Source organism: Akanthomyces muscarius, chromosome 2 (assembly GCF_028009165.1).
Source record: "Akanthomyces muscarius strain Ve6 chromosome 2, whole genome shotgun sequence".
Classification (NCBI taxonomy): Eukaryota; Fungi; Ascomycota; class Sordariomycetes; order Hypocreales; family Cordycipitaceae; genus Akanthomyces; species Akanthomyces muscarius.
In genome coordinates this window covers 2,791,668-2,815,315 of record NC_079242.1, presented here as the reverse complement: position 1 = coordinate 2,815,315, position 23,648 = coordinate 2,791,668, and the positions used below count along the sequence as shown (strand labels likewise).

Below are 23,648 nucleotides of genomic sequence, written 5' to 3'. Positions count from 1 at the left end.
CATTAAAGTCTCAGATGCAGGAGGGATTTAGGAGCAGATGAAAACAAGGCAGAGCCGTCGTGACGAAGCTAAAGCATCATAGCTTATAACGTTGCGTTAGTTAGGTAGTTGAGGCGCGCCATGGCCGCTTGGCTTCGTTGGCCGATTCCAGCGAGCTGCAGCAGCTTTTTAGCGCCCATACTTGGTGCTGTCTAGCGGTTGCGCCCCTGAAAGAAAGACACCCTGAGCTTCGGGTGCCTTGGCTGGACTGTCGGAGTGCTCTGGTGATGCAAATGATTAAATGTCGAGTTGAGATGTTTTTTTTTTGACGCGTTCGCTTGCGAATTGCCCCGAAGCATATCCGAGCTTGTAATCCCTTTGGGCCGTTGAAAGCTGTCGACTCTAGTTGACTTGCTGATCAGCGATCGGACGCTAGGTAGCCTAGCTGTCGTTTCTGGTAACAACGCATCCCATCTGTCATGTAACTACCTGTTATGCGTCTTGCATTAATCCGTGTTTTATTTTTAATCAGGCTTGTGCATCTTGCGAACAAGATAATAGGAACACTAAGATTGATTCCCAACTGAATATTTGGCGACTATGTGGACTTGACAACTGAGTATGATAAAGCGGCCTCGCCTACCATTGGGATCGTCTATTTCATACCAAGTAGTTAACCCGTACCTGAAAGACAGAAATCTATAACAAGAGAAATGAAAATGAACCAGGGAGTTCCTCGGCCTACTAGCCTTTGACGAAAAGGCTAAAGGCTGATAAGACGGATGCCATGTCTAGCGTCTCGGTGATTCCAACAGTCTGTCTAATTGTATGAATGAACTTGGATAAATCGTCAAGTACAGCCGATTACACCCCATCTCATTATTCAGTATTTTAGACGCCAGTGCTCAGAGCTCGCATAGATGGCTGCTATGTATAATACCCCGCGCTTCCGTCCGTCCAACAGTCAGCCCCAATATACCTTTCAAATGGGATGAAGCCTTCCATTGGCCAGATAACCAGCTAGTCGAAATCCGGAACTACTACAGAGCCAATTGAAGCAACCCGATACGGTGGAGAAAGGCAGCTTCACATCCGATTTACAGTTTCGGTGCAGAAAGAGCTCCCACACTGCTCGCTAATCCATTCACTCTCTTTGGCTGAAGCTCATCGTACAGCTATAAAACCAGCATACTCCCCAATGTGCTCTCCAGCGCAGCCATGCAAGCAGCTGTGCGCTTCCGTCCCTTGTTGCGCAAGCCCCTCGCCATTCGGATCCGAATAAGTGCTGTCGCTGGCGGGAGAGCTTCCTTTGCCACCATGCAGGCCGTCGACGCGCCTCTGACGCAGTCGGCCACATTCCTCGTGCTCTCCGCGGCACAGCCCAAAGAGTCACTCGATAGAATTCGCGATGCCGTGTCAAGCACCGGCGACCTCATAAAAAATGTGTCCATCCGCCATCCGGGCGCTCATCTGAGCTGCACCGTCGGCATCGGCGCCGCCATGTGGGATACCCTCACCAGCCTGCCCCGGCCGCGAGAGCTGCATCCATTCCGCGAAATACGCGGCGCCAAGCACACGGCCGTTGCGACACCGGGCGATTTCCTGTTCCACATCCGCGCAGAGCGACGAGACATCACCTTTGAGTTTGAGAGCCAGCTCATGGAGCTGCTCGGTGACGCCGTCACCGTCGAGGATTCCACGGTCGGCTTCCGATATTTCGACGCCCGGGATCTGCTGGGCTTTGTCGACGGCACAGCGAATCCCGTGGCACCAGAGGTCGCCGACACCGTCTTTGCCACCGCGGCTGACGACCCGGCCGCGGCGGGCGGGAGCTACGTTGTTGTGCAAAAGTACGTGCACGACATGGCCGCTTGGCGAAGGCTCTCCACGGAGCAGCAAGAGGCCATCATAGGGCGCCGCAAGGCGGATAACGTCGAGCTGCCCGACGCCGAAGACGGTCAGCAGCTGGCGCACAAGACGCTGGCAACCATTGAAGACGAGCAAGGGAATGAGCACGACATTCTGCGAGACAACATGCCGTTTGGATCGCCCTCGTCAAAGGAATACGGCACGTATTTTATTGGATACTCGAAGCAGCTGTGGGTGATTGAGAGGATGCTGGAGCGCATGTTTGTCGGATCGCCTGCTGGGATGCACGATCGCATCTTGGATTACTCTAGGCCGCTTACAGGCACCACCTTTTTCATCCCACCCGCGAGCGTGTTGGAAAAGATTGGCTCATGAAATCCGAAATGTTGGAACAAATATAAATATCCGGCGAAGTGCTGAAATTACTTGGGCCAAATTGCCGTGCTGCCACATGGACAGTGAAATGTTTTAAATCTCTACGCCCCACTAGACCTGGCTGCTCTTGCCCGTCGCCAAGTCTGCAGGTTCTCGTTGAGCTTCTCGGCAGCCATTGCTGCCGCCGGGTGGCTTTCGCCCATCTTGGACAAGAGGATGCGGGCTTGGACAACAGTAGACACCTTGATTCGCGATGCCGATCCTGTCCCGGAGGACGACCCAGCCCCGTCCGCATGCGGCAGCTGGGGCTCCTGGGTCACTCGAGGGCTCAGATGACGAACAAAGTCCATGTTTGATCCGCTGTCCTCGACGGCGAGGCCGAATAGCCCGGAAGCACACACAAAGTATGGGACGAGAGCCGACACGCGCCTGAGCGTGAAGAGATCATCGTACGATTGCGCAAGAGCGAGGATGGACTGTACTGCTTGAGTACACATGTCGTGTGGCTGAATCTCCGTGTCTGTAAAGACGGTGCCGACAAATGGTCGAAAGGCACAAAGAAGGCAGAAGTGATAGTACATACTGATTGGCAGCGAGTTAGTAAGCGAATTCAGACGAAATAGTAGAGCAAGACTCACTGAATAAACAATATGAACGGGCTGCGGTTTCCGCTGTTACCGATAAGCTCAAATACGTCACGGTACCACCCAAGACACTTCGTGTAGGTTAGCAAGACAGCTTCTTGACTTGGTCCCAGTTGACTTGGTCCCGAAGCTATCTGGTGAGTGATGATGACTTTGTGTACCCACTCCGTGAGCTGAAACATTTTGATGTTGAGAATCTGCGGGTTTGTAAGTTGCAAGCTTACAGTCGCATCATTAATTGCACCTTTTCAGTTAGAACATGTATGTAGTTAATGATGGAATATACTTGTCGTAGCTCACCTGGGCTCATCATGCTTGTCCCAGCACCATCGTATGAGTCCTGATCCAGAATGGGATTGTCTTCATGTGATTGTTCAGAGCCGTTGAACAGTACACCAGTTATCAGATACAACATCCTAAGACCGCTGTTAGACGTGTGACAGTTGGAAACAGCAATCCGGACGAAGCATACCTCCGCAAGGATATAGCGCCACAGTAAGTTGTAGCTCGCACTTTGACAGACTCCTCGTCTGTCGAGGCAACACCAGTTTCTCTGAGACAGAGCGACTGTATACGTTCAGAGCACAACTCTGCGTGCTTCAGTGCTTCGTCTTCCTTGCCGCATCGGATGTGATACAGAGCCAATATGCCCAGAGCCTGGATGTCGGGAAGGCTATCGGTCGATGCCTGCTTTTGAAGCATTTCATTTGCCTTGCGCAGGAAGTAATTGCTTCCGAGCCAGCCAGACGGTAAAATATGTGCATCATTTTCTGTTTCGTCGATGAGCCGCGTTGCCAGCGCCAACAGTGCGTGCACGAGAGCTGAAGAGCAAAATCGATGCGAACCAGTTTCATAGTCTTGCAGGAATTCTTTCTTTCGCAGAATACATAAGCATATGCTATCCCAGGTGACCAGCACATCAAACAGGTGTCGAATGTGTGCGCGGGTCCATCCGATCTGCGTCCACCCGTCAATCTCCATCGAGGCACTGTATGCGTCGAGAGGTGCAGACGGCAACGACAGCTCACCGGACGCGGCCAGGGACGAGGGCGACTTGCTCAAGTCGCGCTGCTGAAATGTCGGATGGCAGGATCTCCAGCTGAGCAGCTGGTCGAAGCACGAGGACGAGCTGGCCGCCGTGCTGGCCAGTATGGACGAGGCGCCCAGCGGAACTCCTCCTCCTCCTCCTCCTCCTCCTCCGGGGATCGAATCGGACGAAAAGACCACCGAGTCGCTTGGTTGACGCAGCTTGCCGGAGCTGAGCTCGGGCGACTTGACGCTGTCGATCCAGCTCTGCAGCGCATTCTCGTTTGTCACGCCGGAGCTGCTTGCTGGGACCTGGCCCTGCGACGTGCTGGACTGGCCGATGCTGTCTCGGAGCCGGCCAAGCTCGGCGCGCAGATTGCTCTTGGACACCCATTCGCGGCTCTGGTACTGGCAGGGGTCGCCCCGTTGCTCGCATCGATTGCAGGGCTGACCGCCGCTGCACTGAAGATTTCAAGATGAAAGGTCAGCATCATTGGCGCTTGGACAGAAATACGCGACGCCCCTTGCAAGTTCGGAAGTGAAGACGAAAAGGAAAGAAAAAAAAAAGAGCTCCTGGCAGGGAAAGTTTGTACATCCTACCAAGAGCTTGTTTGCAGCTTTGCGCGGGTGGCTGGGAGGGGTTTCACACCTTTGCTCGTCTCTTGCGGCAGCCCTGGCACGCCGTCTGAACCTGTCGGCGGCTTGACATGGTCTCTGAGACTGAGATTTATTTCGCTCAATCAATCATGGCGGTGCAGAGTTTTGTGGAAACACCTGGGAGAGGCAGGGTGATATTCCAGCTGTCTGCGATTGCAGAAGACGTGTTTGTTGGCGCCATGCGCGTCGGAACTGGGCACGTCTACTGACTGGTCGGGTGGTGCATGACGACATGCCCACAATATCGCATGGTGGCGCAAAAAGACCAGTGGTAGGCTGGTAGCCCTGGTAATAATGGACATGGTTGCTGCGATTATTTGACAGGCGTGGCATTGCAGATCTCGAAACTAGTAATGGTCCGTAGAGAACAGACGACGACATAGTGGTGCCTTGTTAATGGTTGCTCGGTGCTTGGGTGCGCGCGCCTGACGCATGGCGGCCCAAAGTCGAGTTTGGCGCCAAGAGAAACCTCTGCGGCCCATTTTATTTGCTACACATGGATCGATGCTTTTTTGCTTTGTCCAAGATGTTGCTGCAACAAAACAGATGAGGCCATGTCCGGAGGCGAGTCCGGCCACCATGATTGGCTCAATGTCTCAACCACCCCGGCCATAACCAGTCCTTCTGGGAATCGACGCTAGGGTGACTCGGCATCAAGTTCCGTCAAGAGCAGCCGTAGCTGAAACGATCCTGTGATCTAATGCCATGCCCAACATGCGTCTTGGCTAGTGACACGCCCAAACGGCGCCAGTGGAGTTCGGCTCGAGACCCGAGACACCGGTGCGAGGGTCTACGTTCAATACCATTGTAGATTGTAGCTTGCACTACAAGTCAAAAGAGTGCCCATTGTCCTATGCAAGCTTGTGTTCGTACGGAAATATGAATCTGTGTGTCACGATTTTAATTGCGACAACCAACCAGTCTGCTCGTGACACACTCCGCCATCGCAAGGGCTTGCTCCTCGGGCCAACTATACACACATAATGTATTGTCAGTCGTTGCTTTCGAGCGGTAGATCGCAATATGGACTGATTGTAATATCGGGTATAATTCCAAGGCCGTCTTCACGTTTCGCGCCTGAGATTTGGTGACCCAGCGTCAGAGGTCGTCACGACGCTGACGCATCGAGAGCACTATCCACTCCCAGACCTTTAGAAATTTAAATTGTCTTTCGAAAACATCCAGTGCTGTGATACAACAGTCCCAATATGCTTTCAATATAACAATTGAAAATTAAACAAACCGTTATAAACCTGAGTGCCTTGGTCGCTCACGACTTCTAGCTCGTCTATTTTTCTCCACCTTTAGTCTCATCAAGTACGCCCTACGCATACTCATACATCTTCTTTACAAATTCTTCTCCCTCTCGTGTGTTGGATCGCCTGTAGAACACTGTGCTGCGATAAGTTTGTCTTCTAGACGCTTGGCCTCCTTTTGCACGCGCGCCCCGCCGGAAATTGGCGGCACAGGTGTTACGGCCATTCTACATAAAAGGCTCAACCCTCGAGGTCTCCCAGCTCACTCTCCTGCGAAGCGCCTATATGCGCCGATATCTAGCAACAATGGCCGCTTCCAACTCAGCTAGGCGGTTTGCGCCTCTGAAAGTCGAAAGCTCTTCTGATGCTCCCAAGCTGCGCGGCGTGGTCTTTGACATGGACGGAACCCTCTGGTAAGCCCATCCCTCGGCAGCACACCCATTCACGCTTCTTTCATACGCCACGAAGATGTTGCAGCATCATATAAAGACCTCAAAACCAACTCTTCGTCTAGTGAGCCGCAAAACTACATGTTTGGCGAGATGCGCGCCGTCCTTGGCATCACCAAGGCCGTCGACATCATCGACCACATTAACTCCCTCCCTGCCGCGGAGCAGGCCGCCGCGCACGCCGCCATCCAAAACATTGAGCGCACCGCCATGGCCAAGCAGACGCCGCAGCCGGGCCTCGACACCCTCATGCAGTACCTCGACGCGCGCGGCGTCCCCAAGGCCATCTGCACGCGCAACTTCAACGTCCCCGTCGACCACCTCCTCGGCAAGTTCCTCGCGTACACGACTTTTGCGCCCGTCATCACGCGCGACTTTCAGCCGCCGAAGCCATCGCCCGCGGGCATTCTGCACATCTCGAAGCAGTGGGCGCTGCTGCGGCAGCAGCAGGAGGAGGAGAATGCCGAGGATGCAACGGGGCTGATCATGGTGGGCGACTCCATCGACGACATGACGGCAGGTAGGGCAGCAGGCGCGGCGACGGTCCTGCTGGTCAATGATGCGAATAAGGAGCTTGCCGAGCACGCGCACACCGATCTTGTCATCAGCCGCCTCGACGAGCTTGTGGAGATTCTCGAAAACGGCTTCCTGGGCCGCAGTATTGGCAACTAGAACAATAGAATCTACAGTGTAAATACCAGCATAGACACAGCACGTCATTTCACAAGACAAGATATTCTGGCATCAGGTGCGATATAATCGAGAGCAGCATTACAAGGCAAAGAGAAATCCGGTGCATTTTATCTATAATTGCCTTGTGGCTCAGGTCTGGACAGAACAAAAGCTGCAGCGTAGTCCAACATCCCTCTTGTCCTTCCTTTGCTTTATTGCTCAATGTTTTCTCTCGAGCTCCGTGAGGGATATCGTCATATGTGCGGCGCCGTACAATGCTAGAGGGACCAAAAAGAATAGAGCTGTGATCGCAACAAATCTCCTATGCAAATTGAACAGCACAAATTGAAAAGAAAAGTAAATAAAGTCAAGTGAGTTTTTATTCTGGGCTAGCGCGCATCACACTCCAAATCCAGAGCTTGGGTTGGGAGGTAGACCAAATGTAGCCTGGCGACGGTTTTCTCGTGGCAGAGCGTCCGGGGTATTTCGCCGGGCTGGCGCAGGAGGAAGCGGTCCCGATGGAGGGGCAGGACGGACAGGAAGACTGAAAGTAGCGGCGTTGGCACTGACAGGGCCCCTTGCGTCGGTATAGCCACTGGGAATGTGCCCAGACTCGGACGCGTAGCGAGGGCCCAGCCCAGGGTGAGCAGACACTGGTGGCTTAACGTTGTTGTATCCATTTCGCGAATGGGGCCGGCCACTGCCGTTGGCGTAATCGCGCGGGGTGACGATGCCTGCACCGCCGATGGGGATTTCACCAGACGTTGGTGTGGGAGACGTCCTCTCCTCAGGCCCATTGCTGTACGTAGGTGAGTCGCTTGACCGAAGGAGGTCTTGCGTAGACGGGGACAGCTGAGGAGCCAGGTGAGACTTGCGATTATCGCGCTCCATCATGCCAACAGCCCATTCGCGAAGGTCGACAGGGGTTCTTTTGGCGGCTTGCACAAATGCATCACGGTCCTGTAACTGTCAGCAGCCAGATAGCAATAGCTACATGCATGTAGACTTACGAAGAGATCTTGTGGTGTAGGGCGTCTCTCGGGTTCCTTGAAAAGACATTTTTGAATCATATCCTCGAGGATACTAGGGAAAGCATCGCTCTTGGGTAGCCGCGGGGCCGGCTCGTGAACAATCTGCTGCAGCAAATCGAGGATGCCAGCCGGAGCACAGTCTTCGTCCGTGAGCTCGTTGGAACCAAATGGAAATTTACCAATAGCAAGTTCCATGATTGTGAGACCAAAGCTCCAGACATCCGACTTGACAGTGTAGCGCTCGCCTTGGATTCTTTCGGGGGCCATGTATGTCGAAGTACCAACAAAGGTGTCGGCGATCGAATTGATAAGCTCTCCGGAGACACCAAAGTCACAGAGCTTGATGGATCCGCGGGAGTTTACAAGGATATTGGACGGCTTGATGTCTCGGTGCATGATGTGGTGTTTCGTATAAAGGTAGGTGAGGCCACCAAGAGTAGCTTCGGCGATTTTGCCAAGAACGTCGACTCGAACAGGGCCAAAAACTTTGGAGACGCGGTCCAGGGAGCTGCAACGTGGTCAGAAGCGCACACAAATAAGGTCCTCTGGTTCAGAAACTCACCCTACGTCCATATATTCCATGCACATGATGACATCGTTGTTGCTGTTCAAGAATGCGCCGTAAAAGTTGACAATGTAGTCCGAGTGACAGTTGTGCATGATCTGGAGCTCTCGGATAATCTGCCTGCGCATCTCTTTTTTGGCATCGACATGTATAATCTGAGCATTTGTCAGCTAACATCTTGAAATTATGCGTAGCAACATACTTTGCGAGCCATGACGGTGCCCGTGGTCAAGTGCTTCACTTTGCTCACGGTGCCGCCGTTTCCAGAGCCGAGTTCCTTGACGATTTCGAGGTCTTCGGGTCGCAGGTCGAGTTTGTACTCAATACCAATCTCGAGCTGCCCATCTTTGCTCGTTCCATCGCCAGCGCCGTCGTAGTCTGGGCGGTTCTCGGCTGTAGGAGGTGGTTTCGGTGCGGCCGGTGTAAGAGCAAGCCCCTTTACGTTTTTGCGCTTCATCGAGCGCGGGGCAAACGGGTCAGCCATGGTGACAGAGGCTTGCGCGGGGATCGACTGTGTGAGGTAGAGAAGGTAAAAGAGAGTATGTTGTTGAGGAGAAAGAAAAGAAAAGCTCAGACAATTTGGAGGCTCATCTGCCAGCTCAAGTCAGACGGCGGCCGTGTCGAGGACAAAACCTGCCAAACGTGGGACACGACGAAGGTATTGGGGGGAAGTCGAGGTGGATAACGGATAGCAGAGGCTCGGGTTGAGCTGTGGGGTAGAAGAGTAGCAGGCGCTTGTAGTGTGACAAGGAGACGGTAAACAAGGAGATGGCGAGAAATTGCGTCGGCAACGTTAGCCAGCCTACCGGATCGCAGCCTTGAAGTAGCTTGGTGGTCAATCACAGCGAGCCGTAAATGCCTCGAAATGATTTGCCGTTGGGCCGCAGGACGGCGCGAATGGGCGAGGTCAATGTGGTGATAGATGGCCGCCAGGGTCGAGAGTGGTGGGGCCAGAGGCAGCGGTGGTGCAGCGGTGGTGCAGCGCAGCGATAACGTGATCTCCAGGTATTTACAGTGGCTGCAGCGCTGAAGAGGGCCCAAAAGAGGCCTGAACGAGCACCCGAGCAGGTGAATGCACGAGGTCCCTACAGCGGATTAACCGCCCAAACGGTGCAAACCCCCCAGGCCAAGCCCAAGAGCGGGGGACGCTAAGGGGCTCGAGCGGCACGCCAGATCCGCCCTAACATTGTGCCCACCACCACTTCTCCAGGGGCAGCTGTAGTGGTGGCCAGCCACTGACCCATGCCAGATGCAGCTGTGGACTGTTACTGGCTGTCCCGTGTTGCAGCCGTCTTTGGTGTTACAGAGTGCTTTGCGCATAGCATTGTCATGTGCCTGGCAATATCATTTCCTGGTAAATGGCAGCTTTATTGACACTGGTCCTTTGTCATGGCTGTAACGTCCGGCAGACTAGATGATCGGAAACTAGGCGCCTAGGGAGATTCCTTTTTCCATTGGTGTCTGTCCGTGCCAAAGCGTAAAATGAGGCGTTCAATGAGAAGCATAGTAGTATCCGGTAAGGCTGTCACACTAGAACAAACATTTCGCTTTCCAGAACACAAGCCTAACCCGTATTTGGCAGCCGAAATTACCAGCAAACTTTCCCAAGTTAATGCGCGTTAATGCTACATGGGCAGCTACGTCTTACTGGTACATCAGAGCATCATACCAGTATTTGCAGTGAAGCGTGGCAGAGAGCGCCGCCACGAACCAGAAATGCATTCAAATTAGCACAAGATCATCTTGGATTCTAATCTCGACGGCATCACCATATATTTTTACCCGTTGCCAAATCTTGACGAAGCGGCTGACGACGTCCAGCTCCTTCTCCCTTACGTAAGCATCTGCCCCGGAACATGAATATTTCCAGCCAGCCATCACCCTTGCATTCAGTCGCGACACGAGCACCGGTAGCTGCAACAACCACCGTCGAAAAAAATTGTAAGCGGCACGGAGGAGATCGCGCGCCATCTTGATATCTGCAGGGAATACTCAGGGGTTCCCATCAAATCCTGCCTCGTTCCTCCTGGTCTGCATCTGGATTGTGCTCTCTCCAATTGAGCATCTCTTGCGGACCGCGCCAGAGCAACCAGCAACACCCCTAGGCAGCAAGCACCGACTTTCAAGATGAGCACCAGCATGCGCGATCTGATATCTGCCGAGGCAGAGCTCGACGACGAGGATGACGAGTCTTTTGACGAAGAAACCGGCGGCCAGCGCAAAAGCAACCGACCTCAGGATTTCGACGATTCCTCCGAGGAAGAGGAAGACGACGATGACGAGGAGGAGGCGCGCAAGGTTTGTGTGCAGTGAGCCCATGCTATGACACATGCTAACATGGATGGATTTCTAGATTCGCGAAGGCTTCATTGTCGAAGATGAAGACGAAGAAGACGGAGAGGGTGAAGGCGGCAACGACGAAGAGCGACATGTTAAGAGAAAGCGCGAGCATCGCGATCGCGAACAAGAAGAACAATTGGACGAGGATGACTACGATCTCGTGGGAGAGCAGTATGGCGAACAGCCAAAGTCGCAGTCGCAGGTAAGGAGATTTCCCTCGCCTCATCTCGGCAGTGCGCTAACGCGATGCAGTCCAAGTTCAAGCGCTTAAAGCGTGGACACCGTGGCGATGGCGGCGAACCGAGCAAAGCTGGCGGCCTAGAAGACATCTTTAACGATGAAGATGACGAAGCTGGTGATCAGAGAGGATACAGATCCAATTTCCGCGCCCAAGCCGACGAGTTTGACGACTTCATCGAAGACGATTACCCCGAAGACGATGACGAGCGCGAGCGCGCCCAGGAGGATGTCGAGGTCGCCCGCAACAAAGACCGCGGCGTGTCTGGCATTGTTGACACTACAGGATTGGACAAGGAAGCCCTGGACGACATGGAAGCCATCTTTGGCAATGGCGAGGACTACGACTGGGCTCTTCAGATGGAGGACGAAGAGGAGGAGCGCGAACGAGATGAGCAGGGAATCGAGCTAAAGGATGTCTTTGAGCCATCACAGCTCAAGGAGAAGCTCCTCACCGACGAAGACAACCTCATCCGCTTTACAGACGAGCCCGAGAGATTCCAGCTGGATCGCAAGCCGTTTAAGAATCTTCAACTCACAGCTGAGCAATTCCGCGACGAGGCCAAGTGGATCAGCGACCAACTCTGGCCCAAGAAGGGCTTGTCACAAGACTTGTTTGGGGCTTTCGGCAAAGCAGTCGGCAAGGTTCTCGAGTTCTTCGTCGTTGATGAGGTCGAAGTCCCTTTTGTTTTCCAGCATCGCAAGGACTATTTGCTCCACTCCAAGAAGATCCGCAAGTCAACTCACGACGACCCGGATGGCCCCGATTATTCTATCCAGTCCGACAAGCTCCTAAATCAGGACGACCTTTGGCGAATCCTCGAACTCGACATCAAGTTCCGATCGTTCATCGAGAAGAAGAATGCGCTAGAAAAAGCGGTCGAAAATCTCAAGACGGTCGAGGTTGAGGATCAAATGGTCGAAGATATGATGGTGGACGCCGCGACCATGGAGGAGCTGCAGGATCTGCAGGACTATCTCCATTTCCAGTACGGCCCCAAGCTCAAGGATTTGGCCGTCATGGCTGGCAACAATGCTCAGATGAAGAAGCCTGGCTCCAAGAGCAGTCTTTTGGATCGCGTGCGCAATGGCAAGGCCTACTACTTTGTCAAGGCATATGGTATCTCAGCCGACCAACTGGCGAAGAATGCTCTCCGCCAGGGCAAAAAGATCAGCCCCGATGATGACTCGCAATACCCCATGGATCTTGCTGACAGTCTGATCGACGACAACTTCAGCACTGGAGACCAGGTCATTGGCGCAGCGAGACAAATGTATGCCGAGGAACTCTGCGCCAGCCCTCGCATGAAAAAATATTTCCGCAGCTCATACTACCAAGCTGCTGAGATAAGCTGTCGCCGCACGGACAAGGGTCTCCGGAAGATTGATGATACTCATCCGTACTACGAGATCAAGTACCTTCAGAACCAAACAATCGCCGACCTTGTGCACCAACCCGAAATTTTTCTCAAGATGATGCGAGCCGAGGAGGAGGGCCTAATCGAAATCAAGCTTGTCATGCCTCCTCACTACGATTTCCGCAAGCAGTTGTACCAAGAGTTTGAGTCGGAAAATTTCAGTGACCGTGCAGAGCAATGGCGAGAGGAGCGCAAGAAAGTCCTGGATACAGCCTATCCTAAGCTTGAAAAGGCCATAGGCAAGAACATCAAGGAAGTCATCCGCACGTTCTGCCAGGACGAAGTGCTCAAGATGATTCGCCAAGACTACTACAGAAAGCTGGATCAAGCGCCATACAAGCCCAAGGGTATGATTTTGGGAACTACTCCGCGCGTCCTCGCGCTCTCCAACGGCATGGGCGACCCCGCGCGTGATCCTGTATGCTGGGCCTGGGTTCCTGAAGACGGCCGTGTGCTGGAGCAGGGCAAGTTTGGTAACCTGGGACGTGATGAGAGCCAGCGCGAGGCTTTTGTCGAGCTGGTCAACCGCCGTCGACCGGACGTCATTGCCGTCAGCGGTTGGTCCTGTGACACGCACAAATTAGTTCGCGACCTCGAGAGCCTGGTAAGCGAGAAGGCTCTTATGGGACCAGAATTCGAGGACCCCGAGACCAACGACTACCGAACCGAGCAACTGGAGGTTATGATTGTGGATGACGAGGTAGCCAGGTTGTACAAGGACAGCCCTCGCGCCATTGCCGAGCACCCTTCGCTCAACCCTGTCACCAGATACTGTGTCGCCCTGGCTCGCTACATGCAGAACCCGATGAAGGAATATGCTGCGCTGGGCAAAGATGTGGCCTCGCTCTCCTTCCACCCTTGCCAGCAACTGCTGCCGCAGGACAAGGTCGCCAAGTACCTTGAATCTGCCATGGTGGACACAGTCAACATGGTTGGCGTCAATATCAATGATGCTATGGCCGACACGTACACAGCGAACCTGCTCCCATTCATCGCTGGTCTGGGGCCCCGCAAGGCCACCAGCGTCATGAAGGCCATCAATGCCAACGGTGGCTCGGTGAACACAAGAGAGGAGCTTGTGGGTGACCCCGAGAGCCGAAAGCTTCCTGTTGTTGGCCCTCGTGTGTGGAACAACTGCGCCAGTTTTCTGTACATTGATTACGACGCTACGAATCCTGCCTCGGACCCCCTGGACAATACTCGTGTCCATCCTGAAGACTATGAACTCGGTCGCAAGATGGCCGCAGACGCGCTGGAACTCGATGAAGAAGATGTCAAAGCTGAGATTGACGAAAATGGCCCGGGCGCAATTGTGCGCAAGCTGTTCAAGCAGGGCGAGCAAGAGAGAGTCAATGAGCTGGTTCTAGACGAGTATGCGGATCAGCTGCTGCGCAACTTTAACCAGCGAAAGCGCGCCACTCTGGAGGCCATCAGTGCCGAACTGCAGGCGGAGTACGAAGAGCTGCGTAGAAGCTTTGCGCCGATGACGACTTCAGAGATCTTTACCATTTTCACTGGCGAGACCAAGCATACGCTTTGCGAGGGCATGATTGTACCCGTCAACATCCGCGTGGCCAGAGACGACTTTGCCATTGCTAAGCTCGACTGTGGCATCGAGGGTCGCGCGGAGGCTCACGAAGTGACTAGTCGACCTTCGGTCAAGGACGTGCTCAGTGTGGGCCAGACAGCGCGGGCCAAGATCTTGGAAATGGACTACAAGGCGTTCTCTGCCAAGCTTTCGATGCGAGAGGATTCTCTCCGGATTCCCTACAAGCGACCGATCAATCATGGGCGCGACGGCTGGGACTACGCGCAAGAAGCCGCGGACAAGGAGGAGCTCAAAGAGAAAGACAAGTCTACCGGCCGCGCGCAACGTGTTGTCAAGCACCCGAATTTCAAGCCGTACAACGGTCTGCAGGCGGAGGAGTTTCTCGGATCACAAGCACCTGGCGAAGTTATTATCCGGCCGTCATCAAAAGGAAACGACCATCTGGCGATTACGTGGAAGGTTGCGGACAATGTGTACCAGCACCTTGATGTATTGGAGATGCAAAAGGAAAATGAATTTTCGGTGGGCAAACTGTTACGAATTGGCGGGAAATATACGTATAGCGATCTGGACGAGTTGATTGTGGACCACGTCAAGGCTATGGCGCGCAAGGTGGACGAGATGATGCGTCACGACAAGTATCAGAACCGATCACGTAACGAGACTGGTAAGTGCCGCTTGCTGGCTCCTTGACAGGGGAGAGAGGATGACAAGCTAACGATGAACAGAAAAATGGCTCACTACGTACATTGACGCAAACCCCAACCGATCAGCGTATGCATTCTGCATTGACACGAAGCACCCAGGATATTTCTGGCTGTGCTTCAAGGCCAGCCGGACAGGGACTGTGATTGGCGTCCCTATTCGGGTGATTCCGCAAGGCTTTGAGCTCAAGGGATATCAGTACCCTGATATGCGTGCTCTGTGCAATGGCTTTAAGCTGCGGTACCAAAATGAGTTTTCGAGAATGGGGTCAAGATGAGGAGTGGTCAAGAAAAGTCTGTAAAAAAGGGATAGATGGGAGGAGAGGGGGGGGAAAGAGAGTGGCATTTTATTGTTATATTACAAACCATTTCTTTTCAAGTTTTATTTCTGGTACTATTTGAGGCGTCAGCTGGCACAGCTGGGCGCCGGGCGCAGGAGCGAGAGCATTCACCGAGAAAAGCAAATAAATAGATGAAATTGAGCGCTGAAAACATGTCGAGCAGAGCGGGATTACAGGCGTTGTCATGCAACCAATGATACTAAACTTGCTGGACCAGGTGCCTTTGTACGTCTGGTGGGTGCCACGAACTAATGGGTTATTTGAAACTAAGGGGGAGAGATTATCGGCGCGGCCATGGCATTGCCTCGGAGGGCCGTCGTTGAACGCAAATGAATCCGAGATGCGGATGTCGAGGTTGACTGCAGTCGTAACGCCGCAGTCGCCGACGTGCATGAGGGGTGAAGCGGCACCCCAACTATTTACGTTGAAACAGCTCAGCACTTGATTAGGTGCGAGAGCGGGTTTTTCTCTGCAGAAATCCAGGGCCATTCCCTGGGTGGGAGTGGATCAGAGCCTAGGCAGATCGGGAGTCGCGGGCGGCGGCTCTCTTTGTCTGCAGGCGGGGTCTCGCGATCATGCGGGCATGTATTTGGTGGGCGTTGGTCGCGCAACCGGAGACGGAGTGAGTTTGTGAGGCTGCAGGGACTGCGAATGAGGGGTGGAGGGGAGGGGTGTGTTGCTGGTGCTGAGGCTTGGCTCTGTTATTTGCTCTAGAATATTCCCCGAGGCGAGGAGCTGGGGAGGATACGTGTTGGGGGACAAGAGTGTCACGCGGGCGATGACTCGCAGAGGGGGCAGCCAAGGCAGAGAAAGAGGAGACGGTGGCCTGTGTCGAAATTCGGCTCGCGATGGGCAGTGAAGCGGTGCTGAAGCGGAGGAGCGAAAACGTGTATAGAGTCGGAGAATTGTGGTTGATGAGGCAATGGTAAAAGGGCTGTAGATGGTGTCGTGATGGACAGATCCGATGAGCCAAGCAATGGCGTTTTGCGAGATGGCGTTGCGCACCTCGCAGAACGACAAGACGGGGTACGTTGAGTGTCACTTTTAAGAATCAATTGGATGCCAGCGCGTGCTGGTTACGAGTTGGACAAGTACGTATGTTGGGACTGTAACTTGGGCTGTTTGCTGGTTGATGGCGACATCGGCCGTCCAGACTCACGTCAGACTGCTTGACGTAGTGGTGCCACGATGGCGAAAGCTAGTCTAGCGGGGCGTGCCTATTCAAGGTGGATGGAGAGGGAAGGAAGAGCAAAATAGTACGAAATTATATCTTGCAGTGTTGTGACGATAGAGTATACAGTACCTTGTTGCAAGCTGGGCAGGTATAATGACGGAATCGACGGACAAGTGAAGGCGACAAACGATGGAGAGCTCCGGAGTCGGTGATGCTGCGTTTGCAGGCGTCGTGGTCCACTGTGCGTCCCTGCATGGGGACGGTGTGCTGTGCTGTGCGGACGGTGTAGACGGGCTGAATATCCACTGCAAGGCGGTGGGTGCATGAGTCGAGTCTGGTTCTTGATTGAGGCCAGCGGGTGTCGATGCGTGCCAGCGAGATTACACGTTGTCTGTTCTTTGTCTCCTTTGTTGAATTGAAGTAGCGGCAGAATCAAAAACATCACCACGCCCGTCGTGACGCAGGCTTGGTCCATGCACTGCGTCACCAGCGCCGGCCGTCCTGCGCGTGATGGTCACTCAATCAACACTGTGCGACGACGACGGACAGCGCCGTCGTCCCCGCTGTTTCTACGACAAGAGTGTCCACCCCCGCAAAATAGTGCGCTGCCGGAAACAGCCTGGCGGCGTCCACTTGCCCTGCGCCGGTACAGGGGGAGTCGGATGAGTAGACTGCTCGTCGGCTTCGAATCAATTGAAATGGGCGAGAAGAGGAAGGGAAAAAAACCTCCGATTGCCGATGGAATCACTTGGGCAATTGCTTCATGACGGTTCACCAGGGAGAAAATACGCGTCATTCCAGTTGATTCTCGAAGCACAAGGGTTGGGCGGGCGACCCCTCTTTTTTTGTCTGGCTGGGATGTATCCGTTTGGTGAAGCAGGTGCTTGTTGCGTCGGGTCACGCGATGGGCGACTTGGACGAGCCGTGGCATCGTCACCGCAGAGACAGGTACCTAGTTACCTCCTTTCCGGATTCCACGGCCAAATGGTCAGTTAATTCGGCGTGCAGCTAGTTACATGCATGCACAGCCAACCAGCCACCAGCCACCAGCGTACTGCGTACTTGTCAACCATCGGCGCCTCACCGTAGCACTGCTGTCTGCTAACTAACGATTGACTCCATCGACCGACCCCTCCTCCTCCTCCTGGGCAGGCTTCTACCACGCCCACCCCAAAATCGTACCCCCTCCCCTCCCCTCCCCTCCCCTTGGAGTAAAGCTCGCGTGACGACAGCTCCGACTCTCTGGACTCTCTGGACCACTGAGAGACCCTTCTCCTCTTCTCGGCGCTGCGCTCGCCATGCTTCTGGGCCCTCTGCCGACTCACTTATATTAGTTCCTCATCCAACCCCTCCTCCCTCTCACCTTCATCATCATCTTGACCTCGACGTTTCTTCCCATCAACAATCCATTTCATCTCAATTCATCATCCCAATCAACGATTCCATCTACCTCTTGTACATTGAACTCAATCACGACTACTTGCCACTTTTTTTGCCAATTTACCATCTCTGTACATCACCACCGCCCGCGCTCGCATCAACTGTTTTTGTTTTTGTTGAGCTATCCATCTCCCCCAATCGACTAGACAGCATCTAGTCATTGCAACGGCACTCTTCATCTCTTTGACACATTTCTTCCCCTCCTACGCAGCCAATCCATCGCATTTGGCTGTCCATTGTCCCTGATCCATCGCATTTACACACCACTACACTTCTCTTACACCTGCCCGCTATCAGTAAGTCACCGCCCACGATCGACAAGTCCGCTGTCTTTATATGAACCAGTTCTGACGATTCCTAGTGACCCGCTCCCACAAGGCCAACGACCGTGACCACAAGGGCCTCGCCGACGGCACCGCTCTGCCCGTCGAGCATCTGCCTCGTTACTTTGCCAAGAGTGGCTATGCCGACGTCGATCCCAAAAAGATCAAGAAGGACGGTGCTGGCAAAGGCAACTGGTATGCAGCTCCCTTCTCATCACTTTACGTCATACCCGTTCATGCATGATAAACTTCGCCTTCCTCACATGCAATGGCCTGTAAACACAATCCATCCACCCGACCACAACTAACACGTCATCAGGGGTACCTTGCATGAGGACATCGCCGACGAGGACTTTACTTTTACCAATGCCCGTCGTCGCTCCAACAGCAGCACCGTCTCCCACCATGCCAAGGACTTTAGGACCAAGTTCGAGGTCATTGACCCTGAGCCAGTCTTTGAAGAATCTGTCCACGGGCCCCTCGAGGAGGAGACCGGCGAGGATCTTTCCAAGACGGATTCGTCGGAGAGCGGCCACTCGGCCTAGAGAACCGTCTCCATGACCTGTCCTGTTTGCTGGAGCTTTTGGGTTTGGCCCATGTGCCAAATTGCTATCTGAAATTGCGCGCCATTAGGCTGGTTCAACCTGGTGCCAAGAAATGTATTACTGTATCATCACTTTTTTAATGACGAAGCCCTCGGGGCTTGAAATTGACTATTCATCACAAATGCGCCTTTCAAGGTAAATTGACTGCTTCTTTTCCAAGGTAAATTAATCGTAACCACTTCATTATACTGCCTCAACCAACTTGCACCCAAGTGTTGGTGGGTACTACTACACACAGATACAAGTGCCCTGTTCTCCTACCACTCATTAGTCTACCGCCATCGAAAATTGTCCATCTCCAAACGCTGACGAGTTTGTTTTTAATTTGAGTTCATTTCAATTTATTCCCTCTACGAGATACACTGCGAAATTGAGCGCACACGTTTATTCGCCCAATCACGATGGCAAAAACTGTGTGCTTCACCTCCCAACCTCTCGTCCAACCAGCCCAGTGCTCAGTAGCACTCATTCCAATAATGGGCATTATCCGAGAAACGGGAGCATGAAACTAGGGGACTGCGAAGGATGTGAGCCGGCTTGGATACAATTCTCTGTACCACGAGGCAAACCAATATGTTGCAGCTCGCCAATGTACCCGCGTGACGGTACTTGGTCCCGCCCGAAACTATGAGACTACAAAGATGTGAGCTCACTTGGATACGATACTTTGAATCACGTAGCAAGCCAATATATTCCCGCTCGCCACTCTGCCTGCGTGACAGTGCCGTGTCACCAATCTGGCTCTGGAGAGGCACTTGTATATGCCATTACTGTGCTGAACGACATGAGGACGACCACGGGCGCCAAACTATTGGAGATGAAAGCGTACTTCATCATATTTGGCCTCATCTGAAATATGGAACTGCAAAGGCGTGTACTCACTTGGGTACAGTGTTCTAGATCGCATCGCAAATCAATGTATTCCCGCTCGCTAATCTACCTGCGTGACAATGCCGTGTCACCCATCTGGCTCTGCATTTGTGAGTCCCATCCATCTGCGCTGAACGACATGAGGACGAATACGGGCGCCAAACTATTGGAGACGGAGGCGGTGCTTCATCGCGCTTTGTTTGCTTCTCTGTATATAGTCACCCATTTCGTGGGTAACCCAAGGCAGTCAATCACGTACCTAGCGTTGCTCCTGTTTGCTATAAAAAGTCCGCTGCTTTCCATCTGATTAGACACAACAGTCGCCTTCATTACCAGAACAAACTCATCTTCATATCTCTAGTGAAGTCAGTCTGATTTTTGAAAAAGACGCACCGCAAAAGACTCGAGCTTGAACTCGAGAATTCCACCATGTCATTCGTCAGACACCTGGAGAAAGACGGCGTCACCGTCCTCGACGCGTGGGAAGACGCGGTCGCCTTAGACTACATGGGGGTGGCGGTCGTTGTAGAAGTTGGACAGGAGCCCATGGAAACTCCTGGGCGCCAATTCAATAAGCTGTGCCGCGGGCTGCTCAATGCAATTGATGACCACCGCCGCTTCTATTACCTAGGCCCGAACGAGGCCGGGGATAGATGCAGAAAGCAAATGAAAGCCGGTCTGCAGCCCCTATTGGAACCAGTCATGTTGAAGGAGCAGTCTCCTCGCCGCGACATTCTCCCTCGTTTAGAGACTCTACATCACTTGGCCCTGGCCACTTTCATGTACGACGGCATATTGAACTATAAAATCCAGCAGCGCAACAACGGCAAAGCCTACCTCGAAAAGTTCACGGTCCAAAGGGCCCGTCAACCGCTCAAATTTGTCGTCGAGCTAGCTGAGCAGCTCCCGCAATACGAAACACACACACTCGCCGTCGATACCGACTCCATTAGTCTCAACCGCATCCAAGCGACTGTGGTCTTTTCCGAGCAGCAGGAGCACACGTGTCTGGCTCGGTACACGGTCCTGGCTCTCCGCGACTTCAGCAGGTCTTCCCTACCGCGCCAGGAAATCGATACCGCTTCCTGGTTAGACTCGACGCTCATGGCCATGTCCAAGGCCAACAAGTTCCGCGCGACGATGAGCCCCGAGCTCCGCGAGAAGCTGCGAGTCCCGCGGCTGGTCGGCCTGGTGTATCACGTCTGGACTCGCGGGTCGACGAGAGAGCGGCCTCTTGTCGGCGGCCTGCTCGAGCACATGGAGGCGGCGACTAGCTGGGACTACCTGCGAAGGCGCAATCGGCCGCCGTCGCGGGAGCTCCAGAAACGATGGGCGGGGCAGATTCGCGACACGATCAGAATGCTGCACGATATGGGCATAGTCTGGGGCGGCGCAACTGGCGGCGACACGCCAGCGCCACTAGAGCTGCTAATGGCAAGCGTTGATGTCGACGCCAACAAGCAGCCGTGGCTGGTGCGCAGCTTCGACAGCACAGCAGACCTGTACATATAAGGCAAAGATCTCGAGGCCGTTGCGGCAATGATGAAGCTGGTGAATGAATAGCCGATCTAACTAGTATTGACTGCTCCCTGCATGGTCCAGTCAGTAATATCTACTACCAGGCGTGAGAGCAACGACGGATGATAGTCAGAAAATAGTCACAAATAAGAATCTTGCTGTTTCTCACAAAAGTCCAAGTTATGAACACTGAGTAATCTTCGACCTGTTGGAAGGCACTGTGTGAAGTTGTTAGAAGGAGAAGGTGAGGCGAGATATAGGTAAATGGTAGTGTGCGTCCTGTGAAGCGATGTGTGCTCTGCGACGGCCTTACACGCATTCATCGAGCGTTCCAAATCTTAGGCGCCGATATAACGATTGATGTATTACATACCAAGTCAATTGTCTCTCTTTGCTCTTGTGCTCCTCCCGCATACACAGTTCCCAATGCAGTGAGTAACCCCAATGGTGTGAATCACGAACCTCATGTTACCCTTCCCTGATACCCAAAAGCCCGTTTCTTCCGTCTCATCGGGCATAATGGCTACCTTCTTCTTCGAAAACGAGTCGTCTGTACGCTTGGAGCAATCATCAGCACAGTCGCCAAACCAAAGCCAAACCAAAGCCAAACCTGCTAGCCAAGACAGCTTTGAGTGATCGTACCCGCCATGTCGCAGACGACACACTTTTCATCCGACGGCATCACCATCCTCAACGTATACAGAGAAATCATCCACATGGATTATTTCGGGCAGGGGGTAGTCGTCCAAGTCCAGCCGCAGCCAGAAGAGCCCAACCCGCGCGGCGAGTTCAGAAGGCTGCGCCGCACGCTGCTCGACAACATCGATCGAGCGATCACGAAGGAATATGACGAACCGAACATAGACGAGATCCGGCGAGGCAAGCAGCGTATAAAACAATACTTGTCGCCTCTGCTTGCTGGGGTCGTACCGGCGCGGCGGTCGCCACTGAGCAGGCCTGATCCCGTCGGCCACCGCCATTCCGTAGCTTGGTCGATCTACGATGGTGTGACCGTCCTTGCCCTCAGGCAGACTCGCGGTGGCAGTCCCTTTCTCGAGACGTTGAGGCGCAGAATGGATCCACCGGCTAATATACCAGAGGATACTACGAGCATCTACCCCGATCTCATATCCGTTTGGACGGATGAGCTCACAATCATCAGCGACTTTCTCACCATCAATGCTATCCAAGGCACCGTGACCCTCCCAAACAACCGACGGTTCACGTGCCTGGCCTTCCGGGACATTGGCATCGCCGGGAGGCAACGGTCAAGCCTGTTCCCGATGCTCAGCACGCTCGGTGCCGCGAACCAGATCCGCGCAAGCATACTCGCCTCTCCTGCCCGCTCGAGCTTGTGTGTCCCGCGGCTACACGGCTACGTGTACCACCGAGTGACGCGCTGGTCGGAATGCTTCGTGCAGCTCGTCGGCGGCCTCGTCGATCACATGCGTGGGGCTTGCAGCTGGGCAGTCCTGCGCGGCGAGCGGTGGCCGGGGGCGGAGCGCCAGAAGGAGTGGTCAACCCAGCTGCTGAACACGCTCACGCTGCTGCACGAGAACGGCCTGGTCTGGGGCGGCGCGGTGGGCTGCGCCGGGGGCTACATGTCTGACCGCTTGATGGAGAGCGTCGATATTGACGACAGCCAGCGGCCGTGGCTGGTGCGCAACTATGGCGGGGGAGGGGTCAGCAGGGAGGCCGCGGTGGAGAGTGACAGAGCGGCCGTCGAGGAGTTGCGACTGATACTGGGGGTCTATGGTCTAGATGCTCAAACCGCATAGGTGGTCGACATACCTTGGAAGGAGTAGAAACGGTGATGTGTTGGCTTGCTACAAGAAGAAAGAGAAGAAAATACAAGGTGTGCGTGGGAGAAGCAGCCGAGATATAGGTGGACAAGACATGAGGCGGGCCAGAGCATGATAGGTGCGGGATGTCCCGGATCGCATGTACTGTGCGACAGGTCATCAGCGGATTCTCTTCAGAGAATGTCTTGAAGCTCACGCTGATGGCTAGTTGCCGCCTTGTAATAGACCGCCCTGTGCAGCACAACTGCCTGGTATTTTCAAGGCGCGCCCGGGTAGATGTTTTCTGTGGTTTGCTGCGCGAGCTCGGGGCACTTTAGGCGAACATATCAATATCGAGCATCTTCATATTCGTCACGCCATGATTAGAGCAATCAGTTCGATGCCAATTTTCCATCACTTCGTGGTATCACAGCTCTGTCCTCGTACGCCATGCAGCACCACCAGTTGCCAAGTTGTCGTTTCGCGCCTTCCCTTGGGCATCGAGGTTCATGTACGTCATGCTGGAAACTTTGCGCAAAGAACCTTCTTTTTTTGGTAGAGGCCACGATACAAGTTTTTGTTACTCTTTTTCTTTTTTTCTCTGGCAGTATCACCGTTCTTTTGCAGTAAGCTACGACGGACTCGTGCGAACTTGTTGGGCTACGGAACATCTCATCTACACTCTTCATTACTTGGCAATAAATCGTCACGATCGATATTCAAAACTTGTATGATTTTGTAGATTTTATTGTATGTTTTTGTTGGAGTTTTTTTTGGTTTTTTTTTCTTGTCATCAATAAAATTCCAATCCAGCAAGTTTTCCCC

General features: G+C 53.6%; 8 protein-coding genes across 8 annotated transcripts; 6 read left to right on the top strand and 2 right to left on the bottom strand.

Moving 5' to 3' along the window:
- Positions 1-1,197: 1,197 nt before the first annotated feature.
- Positions 1,198-2,223, top strand: LMH87_004058 (uncharacterized protein; the record flags this gene model as incomplete). The annotated part of the gene is made up of 1 exon (XM_056195223.1): positions 1,198-2,223. One exon carries the CDS (start codon positions 1,198-1,200, stop codon positions 2,221-2,223), a length of 1,026 nt encoding a protein of 341 aa, XP_056048873.1.
- Positions 2,224-2,324: 101 nt separating this feature from the next.
- Positions 2,325-4,602, bottom strand: LMH87_004057 (uncharacterized protein; the record flags this gene model as incomplete). Its single annotated transcript, XM_056195221.1, has 6 exons — positions 2,325-2,805; positions 2,862-2,938; positions 3,029-3,111; positions 3,168-3,283; positions 3,340-4,355; positions 4,543-4,602. The coding sequence occupies 6 exons, from the start codon at positions 4,600-4,602 to the stop codon at positions 2,325-2,327; spliced, it is 1,833 nt and encodes a 610-aa protein (XP_056048872.1).
- Positions 4,603-6,112: 1,510 nt separating this feature from the next.
- Positions 6,113-6,927, top strand: LMH87_004056 (uncharacterized protein; the record flags this gene model as incomplete). Its single annotated transcript, XM_056195220.1, has 2 exons — positions 6,113-6,219; positions 6,321-6,927. The coding sequence occupies 2 exons, from the start codon at positions 6,113-6,115 to the stop codon at positions 6,925-6,927; spliced, it is 714 nt and encodes a 237-aa protein (XP_056048871.1).
- Positions 6,928-7,326: 399 nt separating this feature from the next.
- On the bottom strand, positions 7,327-9,007 carry LMH87_004055 (uncharacterized protein; the record flags this gene model as incomplete). Its single annotated transcript, XM_056195219.1, has 4 exons — positions 7,327-7,887; positions 7,938-8,466; positions 8,521-8,678; positions 8,726-9,007. The coding sequence occupies 4 exons, from the start codon at positions 9,005-9,007 to the stop codon at positions 7,327-7,329; spliced, it is 1,530 nt and encodes a 509-aa protein (XP_056048870.1).
- Positions 9,008-10,650: 1,643 nt separating this feature from the next.
- Positions 10,651-15,049, top strand: LMH87_004054 (uncharacterized protein; the record flags this gene model as incomplete). Its single annotated transcript, XM_056195218.1, has 4 exons — positions 10,651-10,821; positions 10,877-11,065; positions 11,116-14,734; positions 14,796-15,049. The coding sequence occupies 4 exons, from the start codon at positions 10,651-10,653 to the stop codon at positions 15,047-15,049; spliced, it is 4,233 nt and encodes a 1,410-aa protein (XP_056048869.1).
- Positions 15,050-17,270: 2,221 nt separating this feature from the next.
- On the top strand, positions 17,271-18,594 carry LMH87_004053 (uncharacterized protein; the record flags this gene model as incomplete). The annotated part of the gene is made up of 4 exons (XM_056195217.1): positions 17,271-17,273; positions 17,938-18,022; positions 18,088-18,244; positions 18,369-18,594. 4 exons carry the CDS (start codon positions 17,271-17,273, stop codon positions 18,592-18,594), a joined length of 471 nt encoding a protein of 156 aa, XP_056048868.1.
- A 1,359-nt stretch (positions 18,595-19,953) lies between these two features.
- LMH87_004052 (uncharacterized protein) lies at positions 19,954-21,036 on the top strand (the record flags this gene model as incomplete). The annotated part of the gene is made up of 1 exon (XM_056195216.1): positions 19,954-21,036. One exon carries the CDS (start codon positions 19,954-19,956, stop codon positions 21,034-21,036), a length of 1,083 nt encoding a protein of 360 aa, XP_056048867.1.
- Positions 21,037-21,689: 653 nt separating this feature from the next.
- Positions 21,690-22,927, top strand: LMH87_004051 (uncharacterized protein; the record flags this gene model as incomplete). The annotated part of the gene is made up of 2 exons (XM_056195215.1): positions 21,690-22,724; positions 22,898-22,927. The coding sequence occupies 2 exons, from the start codon at positions 21,690-21,692 to the stop codon at positions 22,925-22,927; spliced, it is 1,065 nt and encodes a 354-aa protein (XP_056048866.1).
- Between the last annotated feature and the right edge of the window lie 721 nt (positions 22,928-23,648).